Source organism: Emys orbicularis, chromosome 4 (assembly GCF_028017835.1).
Source record: "Emys orbicularis isolate rEmyOrb1 chromosome 4, rEmyOrb1.hap1, whole genome shotgun sequence".
Lineage (NCBI taxonomy): Eukaryota > Metazoa > Chordata > Testudines > Emydidae > Emys > Emys orbicularis.
The window spans coordinates 150,489,650-150,501,753 of NC_088686.1; the positions used below are offsets into that span (position 1 = coordinate 150,489,650).

Sequence of the window (12,104 nt, forward strand, 5' to 3'; positions counted from 1 at the left end):
GCAAACCTCAATGGATGTAGCGGACACAGCTGCCCGAAGAACCGCAACTGCTGTGGTTATGAAAAGAACATCATGGTTGCAGGCTTCGGGAATTCCAAAAGAACTACAGCTAAAAGTGGAGGACCTCCCCTTCGATAGGGATAAATTATTCTTGTCTCAAACGGATGACGTCTTCCATACCATGAAGGCCTCCCGAGCGACGCTGCGTACACTAGGCATACACCCTCTGCCTGACAAATGCCCTCACTTTACACCATACCAGAGGTCACAAGACACTTCATTTAACCGTCAACAACCACAATACTTCACTCAGAACACACCCAAACAATGGCCTCAGAGACAACGAGCTCCACAGAACCAGGCCTCGTCCACCCATCCATCTACATCTAAGCCACAATTTTGAAGTCTTGGTCGAGGGCATGCATGATCTCCCCATGCCTCTAGTGCCAACAGATACCCCATCCCATAATTTTGGTCACCGCCTACGCCCATTTTACCATGCCTGGGCTGCAATAATCACAGATCAATGGGTTTTGGAGATCATACAATCTGGCTACACCATTCCTTTCACAGCAATTCCCCTTACCCTCCCCCCTTCCCCGTCCCTCTTCAGGGACCTCTCTCATGACCACCTTCTGCAACAGGAAGTAGACCACCTCCTACTGCTGGGTGCTGAAGAATCAGTACCACATCAATCCTGAGGGAGGGGTTTTTATTCCAAATATTTCCTGACAGAGAAGAAAGGAGGGGGATGGAGACCAATCTTAGATCTCAGAAAATTCAACAGGTTCATATGCAACCACAAGTTCAAAATGTTCACTTTGGCCACAATAATCCCAGTGCTAGGTGTGGGGGGGACAGGTTTGCAGCCCTCGACCTCCAAGATGCATACTTCCATATTACAATACATCCTGCCCACAAACGGTTCCTGAGATTTACAGTAGGACCCAACCACAACCAATACAGGATCCTTCCCTTCGGACTGTCCACTGCTCCCCGCGTAGTCTCAAAAACGTTTGTGGTAGTAGCAGCAGCACATTTACGACACAAAGGAGCCATAATCTTCCCCTATTTGGATGATTGTCTTCTCAAGGGTGCCAACCGACAAGAATGCTGAAGACCACAATAGACCTGTTTCACCACCTAGGTCTACAGATAAACGAAAAGAAATCCACGCTGGAACCAACCCAGCAATTGGAGTTTATCAGAGCCGACCTAGACTCCATACAAGCCAAGGCAGTATTGCCAAACCACAGATTCACTACATTGACCAATCTTATTTCCGCAGTGATCATCAGCCCACAAACTTCAGTGGGGACATGCCTTCAGATTCTGGGACATATGGCAGCTATGACTTTTGTAGTAAAGTATGCCAGACTCCATATGCGCTGTCTGCAGCACTGGTTGAGCACGGTCTATGCACCCAGCAAACACTCTCTCAACAGACGTGTGACACTACCACCAAGGGTTATCCTCTCCCTACAATGGTGGACACAGCCAGGGAATGTATGCTCCAGGATTCCCTTTCAACAAGACCCCCCCCCCATCAGTGACTATCACAACAGATGCCTCGCTGATAGGTTGGGGCGCCCACTTGGGTCACCACAATGTACAAGGCAAGTGGCCAGCGACAGAAACCCAACTACATATCAATCTCCTGGAACTCCGCGAGGTACACAATGCATGCCGACACTTCCTCCCACTCATACGAGAAACCTCAGTCTCTATTCTCACTGACAATGTGGTGTGCATGTTTTACATCAATTGCCAAGGAGGAGCCAGGTCTCACTCGCTATGCGTAGAAGCCATGAATTTATAGAACTTCTGCATCGGCAACAATATAAACATCACAGCATCATACCTATCAGGGTGCCAAAACACTACAGCCGACAACCTCAGCAGGCACTTCTCACAGGAACATGAGTGGGAAATCCACGACAGTGTTCTCGACACAATATTCCAAAAATGGGGTCACACAGTAATTGACCTTTTTGCCTCGGTGACAAATCATAAATGTCCAGTGAAAGTATATGGCAATAAAGATTGTCTTTCAAGTAGCTCATTTTAAAGCAGGCATTGGTCTCTGGGAAAGAGAGGTGGGAGGAGGCCATACCTTATACTGACATGCTTGAACCTTTCATAAACTCAAGGTTGGTGTGTGGGAAGAACTTCTCCCTACAGAAGAAACAAACACAACAGAAACAGGACTTCTTTGTTCTGTTCTGCAACTTTGAATAAGAGTTATTGCTCCAACATCTGGCATTTTGCTGATTAGGCTTTTTTTTAGCAAAGCAAGGTTATCTTTTGTTTATTCTGCTTTCTCTTAGCTAATCACTATTTGCTAGGCCTCTGGTCTCTTGACCAAACTCTGGACTTCAGGTATGGAAAAGAGATGGTACAATCCATATACCAAGTTATTACATAAGCTCCACATGGATTTTAACCCTTCAATATCAGCCTCCCAGCCCCCCTGTACCCTGTTACAATGTAATAGCAAGCATTTGTATTGTATATACACCTGTAATTAAGTAAGCCATCAAACAGGTATAAACCTTGTGTAATGCAAATGAATGTTAACAGGAGTGTTAATTCCTGCACATTAAAAGCACGTGGTCATTGTGTGTGAGATTAAAGCTCAAACTCTCTAAATGCATTCCTCTTTTCCCTCCATGAAGAAAGAACTCACATGGGGGCCATCCTGTCAGATTGGTTTCTGTGAGAAGCAGCAATAGATATGGAAACAAGGAAAAATTCTTCTTTTTGGATTCTAACAGGGCAGAAAACTGAACCAGGAGGTGTAGATCCCCAGAGTTATTTTGAGTAGCCCTGAAAGACTTTTGGGAAACTGTCAGAACTCTACGTCTCTGCTACCTTTTGAAATTATAGACTGTGACTCACCTGTGCATATATTTTTATCTGCTTTAACCTCTCAATAATTCTTATTTCCTCACTTCCTCTTCCTGGTCCCAGATCACCTTTAGGACATGCTGGAATGCCTGTCTTGGCCCCCTTGCTCCAAGCTGGACAATATGTAGGAGTCAGAAGCCTCTGTTGAATATGCTTGCGGGTAAGTACAGATTTGCCTATCAAAGTTGCCCAGATTGGGTATAGGTTCTGAGATTACTGGGTTGGAATTGAGCCTCAGGTAAGCAAATCAGAGAATTTCCTAGGAAGAAGGATCCGGCCTTTGTTGCTGTCAATGCTGTTGACAGAAGGGTTATACATAGAATTCATGAAATTACGCAAGTTAGAAGCTGATGCATTACTTCCTTTGAAGCCATGCATTCTTTATTGTTTTATAAAATTGTTAATTATTAAATTTATTGGCAAACAATTTTATCTTAATTAAGGCTCTCAGGGCATCCTTCACATCTTGGTTTCTCAGGCTGTAGATGAGGGGGTTCAGCATGGGGATCACCACGGTATACAATACAGAGAATATTTTGTCTTGGTCCAAAGAGTAACTGGATGTGGATCGGAAATTCAAGAAGAGAATTGTCCCATGGAATATGGTGACAGCCGTCAGGTGGGAGGTGCAGGTGCTGAAGGTTTTCCATCTCCTATTGGTGGAGGGGATCCTGAGGATGGTGCTGAGGATGTAAATATAGGATACCAAGACTGATAGAATAGTGATTATTTCAATTAGTCCAGCAAGGTTAAATATCAGGAGTTCATTCGTATGGGTGTCAGAGCAAGAGAGCGATAACAATGACGTAATAGCACAGAAAAAATGATTTATCTCCTTAGACCCACAGAAGGACAAACTGAATGTGAAGCTTGTGTGTACCATGGAATGCAATAGGCCAATTATGTACGACCCAGCTACCAGTGAGACACAGACTCTAGGCGACATGATAATTGTGTAGAGCAGAGGGTTACAGATGGCCACATACCGATCATAGGCCATCACAGCCAGGAGGAAACACTCTGTAGTGCCCAGGGCTAAAAAGAAGTACAATTGTGCTGCACAGCCAGCCCAAGAGATGGCTTTTCTCTCCTCTAGGAAGCTGACAATTGTCTTGGGTGCGGTCACAGAGGAGTAACAGATATCCAGGAAAGATAAATTACTGAGGAAATAGTACATGGGGGTGTGAAGCCGAGATTCAATCCTAATTAACGTGATCATTCCAAGATTCCCCACCAAGGTGATGGTATAAATAGCTAGAAAGAATGCAAAAATGATGGTCTGAAGTGTTGGGTTTTCTGTTAATCCCACAAAAATGAATTCAGTGGCCTCTGTGGTATGGTTATCCACAGCCATTTTGTCTAAACTGAGTTACCTAGAGTTGACAAAAGAGAAGAGACAGACATTAGATGAGATTGTATAGGCAGCTAAATTAACTGCGTAGAGATGAAACACTTCTGTCAATCACTTTCTTGCTTAGTAGTCATAACTCCATGTGCATGAAGGGCTATGCTAGAAAGTGTTTCCATACCCCAGTATGAGCTGTTTACACCACATCCTGGTGCTATTTGGTGTTTTTTAAACATTAGGACTGGAGAAAACTCACTTGCCCAACACAGTCTCAAAAACACAGAGAACACACATTCTCTGGGTGTGTCTGCTCTGCAAAAAAAGATGTATTCTTAACTAGGGTTAAAATAGCAGTGAAAATGTGACAACTCAGCTTTTAATTTGGTTTAGCAACTTGAGTTAAAGCCTATAGGGAAGCCTGGGATTGAAATCAAGGTGCTACCCCAAGATAAAAGTCCAGTTGCCATATCCTCACTGCTATTTTCACTTGAGTTAGTTAATGCAGGTTAGCTAACTCATGGCAAGAACATACATTTTTATGCAGAGTAAACACGCCACCAGACCTTTACAAACAATCACATCAGGAATCTGGTTTTCAAACAAAGGGCTAATTAGAAACAACCCCTCCAAAGCAAAACTTGGCTTAGAAAAAGTTAATGTTTAAAAGTCCCCCACTGCCCGCTGCTCTTCAGCAATCCAAACACAATAACTATTTCCTCACTTCCTCTTCCTGGTCTCAGATCACCTTTAGGACATGCTGGAATGCCTGTCTTGGCCCCCTTGCTCCAAGCTGGACAATATGTTGGAGTCAGAAGCCGTGGTGTGGGTCTTTGTAAAGGATTTTGGTAGGATTTTAATTAATTGTTTTATAGGTATTTCTGTGTTCTATTCTTTACCCTGACAATAGTGTGCATTTAAAATATTGTCAAGGGAACCCAGAACGTTGGATGGGCCATCTTTTATTGTAGGAAAAATCTAAATAAATGAATAAATATAGTCCTTGTGCATCTAGATTCATCGATTTTAAGTTGAGAAAGGACTATTAGATCCTCTCGTCTGACATCATGTATAACACAGGCCATAAAAATTCACTCAGTTACTCCTTTACTGAGCCTAATAACTTGTTTTTGATGAAGGCATTCAGACCTGAAGACATCAATAGCTGGAGAATCCCCAGTTACTTTGGTAGTTAGTTCCCAGGGTTATTCATCCTCACTGTTAAATGATGTACTGCTTGCTATTAGCACAACAGATTTACATGAAACAATCTACATATGAAATCGTGAGTGGATTATTTTAAAAAAGAGTTTTTCTCTAAGAAATACATGTACATATATTTACATACAATTATACTTGAGGAACATAGACACTATCAATGTGACACTAATATATACTGCAGAAATGCTCACCACAAATTAATACACATTTCTTACACAATAGGATAAGAAATCCCAGATCATGGCTTCCGCAAACACGTTCATACATCTGAGACGCCACATGACTGATATTGTTCACATTGCCTAACAGATCATTCATATCATTTCCATTCCTAGAAATAATCTTCTGCTTCACCAACACATCCTACTGTGAGAAACAATAGTGCCTGATTCAAAGCCCCATTAAAGTCAATGAAAAGAATGCAGGGTACAGGAGGGAAAGAAAAATTGGAGCAGTGTGCAGTAGAATGTAGAGAAGTGTCAGGAGGCATGGGGAATTTGGGGTGTGTGGTGTGTAAAAGAATGTGGAGGGTAGGAAGGAAGGGGAAAGTGGGGGTACACTCCTGCTGCTATGTGCTCTTCCAGAGTAATCAGAGAGTAGCAATGAATCTGGCTCTAAAAGAAAATTAAAAAATATATCTCTTTAACTCATCAGAAATATCACATGATAGCATTATCATTGTGTTTTAGTGCTCAAGTATGAAAGTAAAATAAAACAAAAACAAACAAACAACAACCAAGGAAATTCCCAGGGAAACATATGTTAAGATGGAGTTAAGTTTCAGAATATGTATCAGTAAAATAAATTAGAAGGATGGTGTGATTATCCCAAAATAAGAGAAATCCAGGAAAATGTAAGACTTAAATCCAAACATGTCAAGGTATGAAGAGTTAAGCCACCCAACAAGCCTTAACTCTACTCTGCAGTGACACCATGAAAGGAGAAAAAACAGAAAAAAATTATTCAAAAATTGGTTAAATCTCACCCAACCCCCCACCATGTTCTCTCCCAAATGTTTCTCTCTCTCTCTCTCTCTCTCTCTCTCTCTCTCTCTCTCACACACACACACACACACACACACACACACACACACCCCTTTTCATTGTGCATCAGAATAGAAGCACATTTCAAACCTTGAAATATTTTGCCAAACAAGAATTCTTGTTTTCTGACCTGGTGTTAGTGGATTCAAACAGCTTGGGAAATTCAGTGTCACTGCCCTCTGAACACCAGATAGATGGGCTGTCACAACCCTAGAGCTGGGAAAATAACTGAGTTTTCAATTCAGCCAGCAAACCAAAAACATGAGGAAAAGAAATTATCAGATTGGTTTAGAAAATGTCCAGAATCTGTCAGCAAATCAGAGGAGGTGCACATGAGTGTAACCATGCTCCCCTTTGTAACCTATTGCCCAGCATGGTTTCATCTGTGCCTGGGATGCAGGAGACATCTCCTACTCTGGAACAGGGGCTTGAATTCAGTTCTTCTTTTTCCTTTGTGAGGTGCCAGACCAGTAGGCTTTAGGCCAAGGTGGGGTGAGTTGCTCTCAGACTGTCCTGCTGAAGTTGTTCTACTGTGTACAAATAAAGAGTAGGACAGAGAGAATGTCCCTAGAACCTGGTGATTAAAGGACTCGTGTAGCCAGTAGAAGATGTCATTGCAAATCCCTTCTCTGACTCATCACCTGCTTCCTGGGTGAGTCCCTTAATCACCAGGCTTCAGAGCTGATTGTGTGCTCTCTTTTCCACCCAATGAATATTGAAATATTTATACACAATGGAATAACTTCAACAAGAGCGATGGAGAGCCATCCATTCCAGAATAGCCTATAGTCTGGCAGTCAGACTGCTCATGTTGGTGGGGGGAGCACTGAGTTCACATCCCTGCTCCAGTGTGAGAATTGAGACCTTGGTCTACTGCACCCCAGGCAGGTGGAGGTTGTTAATGAGATGCACACATGCACTGTTTGCTAGCTGTGCAAAAAAACTGTTTCCCAGGTGAAGCTCTTTGGGGATAAACTATTTGCCTTCACATTTTCTCCCAGCTCTAGTCACAGCAAATACGTAGATCTCCAGCAAGAGTAATTGCATCATTAACCTTGACATCTCATTCTACTGCCTGAGTTGCAAAAATCAATTCCTGATTCTGAACTTCCCCTGTTGCAGCTTAAGCCCCTTTTTGTGACCTCAGCAACTTTATTGAGAGTAATCAGTCCCCACCCTCTTTATGACATATCGGTCTAGATCCAGGAAAGTTCTATTGCTTTTCTTGTCTTTTCTCCTCACTTTACATGCCCTACTCCCTTAATTCCCTCCCCTCTTCCCCCAATAATAAAAAAAGAATTTAAGCTGTGATCTTTGTGATCTGGGCCATACATCTTACCTGAACTACAGGAAAACAATTCTTCAAAGACCAAGGGAATTTGGTGTACAGATGAGATGCTACTGGCGTGTTTTATTTGTTCTGAAACCTTCTGGGAATGAGCCACTAAGACATCTCCAAGCTCTGTGTCTCAGATGGCTCTTCAGAAGCAATCACAATTCTCCTCTGTCTTTAAAGAGAATGAGGATGTGGCTCAGATTATGTACATTTATATTTTTAATGGTTGGATTGTATGTACTGTTCCTCCTTTCTGAATAAAAATATTTATCTCAGTGGCGAAGGTTATGGCTAAGATACTTCCATTCCAATATAAGAAGGGAAAACAAACTCACAAAGGATGCTGCCAGTCAGGATTCAGGCACATTCACTGAGCATCGTGGGGCTTCTAGACTGACAAGGCCTTGAAGGGGGACAGGATAACTAAGTACAGGCTTAGTTAACTTTGGTTTACTGAAGGCCTTGTCGCAGACCACTGGCTATGAAGTTACATCCATTTTGGCTTCTTTATTGGATTCTTATTCAGATGCTTATGGGTGGGTTGGGGAACTGGTGTTAGTGGTGGAAGAGTCAACTGTGAAACGTAGATTCTAAAACATTCTGGTGTCAAGCCCTGGAAACTTTTCAGATTTGGATCTGATAATGGTGCTTTGGACCCAGTCATGAGACCACTCTATGTCTTTCTGAGGAACATAAGAACAGCCATATTGGGTCAGACTAAACGCCAGTCTGGCCCAGTATTTAGCCCAGTATCCTGTCTTCCAACAGTGGCCAATGCCAGGTGCTTCAGAGGGAATTAACAGAACAGGTAATCATCAAGTGATACATTCCCTGTTGCCCACTCCCAGCTTCTGGCAAACAGAGGGTAGGGACATCATCCCTGCCCATCCTGGCTAGTATCCATTGATGGACTGATCCTCCATGAACTTATCTAGTTCTTTCTTGAACTCTGTTATAGTCTTGGCCTTTATAACATCCTCTGGCAAAGAGTTCCACAGGTTGACTGTGCGCTGTGTGAAGAAATACTTCCTTTTGTTTGTTTTAAACCTGCTGCCTATTAATTTAATTTGGTGACCCCTAGTTCTTGTGTTATGAGAAGGAGTAAATAACACTTCCTTATTTACTTTCTCTATACCACTCATGATTTATAGACCTCAATCATATCCCCCTTTAGTTGTCTCTTTTCTAAGCTGAAAAGTCCCAACCTTATTAATCTCTCAAACGGAAGCCATTCCATACCCCTAATCATTGTTGTTGCCCTTTTCTGAACCTTTTCCAATTCCAATATATCTTTTTTGGGATGGGGCAACCACATCTGCATGCAGTATTCAAGATGTGGGCATACCATGGATTTATATATAGGCAATATGATATTTTCTGTCTCATTATCTATCCCTTTCTTAATGATTCCCAACGTTCTGTCCGCTTTTTTAACTGCTGCTGCACATTGCGTGAATGTTTTCAGAGAACTATCCACAATGACTCCAAGATCTCTTTCTTGAGTGTTAACAGCTAATTTAACCCCACTATTTTATACTTATAGTTGGGATTATGTTTTCCATTGTGCATTACTTTGCATTTATCCACATTGAATTTCATCTGTCATTTCCTTGCCCAGTCACCCAGTTTTGAGAGATCCTTTTGTAGCTCTTCGCAGTCTGCATGGGACTTAACTATCTTGAGAAGTTTTCAACCATCTGCAAATTTTGCCACCTCACTGTTTACCCTTTTTTTCCAGATCATTTATGAATATGTTGAATAGGACTGGTCCCAGTACAGAACCCTGGGGGACACCGCGATTTATCTTTCTTCATTCTGAAAACTGACCATTTATTCCTACCCTTTGTTTCCTATCTTTTAGCTAGTTACCAATTCATGATAGGACCTTCCCTCTTATCCCATCACAGCTTACTTTGCTTAAGAGCCTTTGGTGAGGGACCTTGTCAAAGGCTTTCTGAAAATCTAAGTACACTATATCCACTGGATCCCCCTTGTCCACATGCTTGCTGAACCCCTCAAAGAATTCTAGTAGATTGGTGAGGCATGATTTCCCTTTACAAAAAACATGTTGACTCTTCCCCAACAAACTATGTTCATCTATGTGTCTGACAATTTTGTTCTTTATTATAGTTTCAACCAGTTTGCCTGTAATTGCCGGGATCAACTCTGGAGCCCTTTTTAAAAATTGGCATCACATTAGCTATCCTCCAGTCATTTGGTACAGAACCTGATTTAAATGATAGGTTACAGACTACAGTTAGTAGTTCTGCAATTTCACATTTGAGTTCCTTCAGAACTCTTGGGTGAATGTGATCTAGTCCTGGTGACTTATTATAGTTTATTTTATCAATTTGTTCAAGAACCTCCTCTAATGATGCCTCAATCTGGGACAGTTCCTCAGATTTGTCACCTAAAAAGAATGGCTCAGGTTTGGGGATCTCGCTCACATCCTCAGCCATGAAGACCGATGCAAAGAATTAATTTAGTTTCTCCGCAATGGCCTTATCATCCTTGAGTGCTCCTCGATCATCCTGTGGCTTCACTGGTTGTTTAGCAGGCTTCCTGCTTCTGATGGACTTAAAAAAAAATTTGCTATTACTTTTTGAATCTTTGGCTAGCTGTTCTTCAAATTCTTTTTTGGCCTTCCTAATTATATTTTTACACTTCATTTGCCAGAGTTTATGCTCGTTTCTATTTTCCTCACTAGGATTTAACTTCCACTTTTTAAAGGAAGCCTTTTTGCCTCTCACTGCTTCTTTTACTTTGTTGTTTAGCCATGGTGGCACTTTTTTGTTTCTCTTACTATGTTTTTTAATTGGGGTATACTTTTAAGTTGAACATCTATTATGGTGTGTTTTAATAGTTTCCATGCAGCTTGCTGGTATCTCACTTTTGGCGCTGTACCTTTTAATTTCTGTTTAACTAACCTCCTAATTTTTGTGTAGTTCCCCTTTCTGAAATTAAATGCTACAGTGTTGGGCTGCTGTGGTGTTTTCCCACCACAGGGATGTTAAATTTAATTATATTATGGTCACTATTACCAAGCAGTCCAGCTATATTCACCTCTTGGACCAGATCCTGTGCTCCACTTAGGACTAAATTAAGAATTGCCTCTCCTCTTGTGGGTTCCAGGACTAGCTGCTCCAAGAAGCAGTCATTAAAGGTGTCAAGAAACTTTATCTCTGCATCCAGTCCTGAGGTGACGTACCCAGTCAATATGGGGATAGTTGAAATCCCCCATTATTATTGAGTTTTTTATTTTGATAGCCTCTCTAATCTCCCTGAGAATTTCACACTCACTATCACCATCCTGGTCTGGTGGTTGGTAATATATCCTTATTGCTATATCCTTATCATTAGAGCATGGAATTACTATCCATAGAGATTCTACAGTACAGTTTGGTTCATTTACTATTTTTACTTCATTTGATTCTATGCTTCCTTTCACATATAGTACTACTCCCTCACCAGCATGACCTGTTCTGTCCTTGTGATATATTTTATACCCTGGTATTACTGTTTCCCATTGATTATCCTCATTCCACCAAGTTTCTGTGATGCCTATTATATCAATATCCTCATTTAATACAAGGCACTCTAGTTCACCCATCTTATTATTTAGACTTCTAGCAATGGTATATAAACATTTGTCACTTTTTTAACTGTCTGCTATTACATGATGTAATTAAATGGGACTTTTTTTCATTTGACTGTTTCTCATCAGATCCTTTCCTCCTTACTAGGACACAGAGAATCTCCGTTACTAGATCCTGTCCTAAGGGATGTCTCTGTCCGAACCACGTGCTCCTCCACACCTGTCGGCTTTCCCGCAGCCCTTAGTCTAAAAACTGCTCTACGACCTTTTTAATTTTAAATGCCAGCAATCTGGTTCCATTTTGTTTAGGTGGAGCCCATCCTTCCTGTATAGGCTCCCTATAATGAATTGTGTAGATAAGGTAAATACACATGCCTGATCTTTCTCAAAACCTTTAAGTTTTTTTCACCTATATCTGGTTAAGACTGCCAGGCATGGAAATGAACATTTAGAAAATATAATACACACCATTCACCATAAGAAAAGCAATTAGGAAGGGAAGGATGGGTGTGGTGTATCAGGTGCTAGCCTGGGATTTGGGAGACTCTGTTGTTTCCCTGTTTTTTCACAGACTTCCTGTGTAACCATGGGCAAATCTCTATGCCTCAGTTCCCCATCTACACAGTGGGGAGAACAGCACTTCCCTATCTCACAGTG

The 12,104-nt window shown here is 41.6% G+C and overlaps 1 protein-coding gene across 1 annotated transcript; it reads right to left on the reverse strand.

Annotated features, from left to right (window-relative positions):
* Nucleotides 1-3,307: 3,307 nt before the first annotated feature.
* Nucleotides 3,308-4,264, reverse strand: LOC135877908 (olfactory receptor 5T17-like). The gene has a single exon (XM_065403431.1). The coding sequence runs from the start codon at nucleotides 4,259-4,261 to the stop codon at nucleotides 3,308-3,310; it is 954 nt and encodes a 317-aa protein (XP_065259503.1). The 5' UTR covers nucleotides 4,262-4,264.
* Between the last annotated feature and the right edge of the window lie 7,840 nt (nucleotides 4,265-12,104).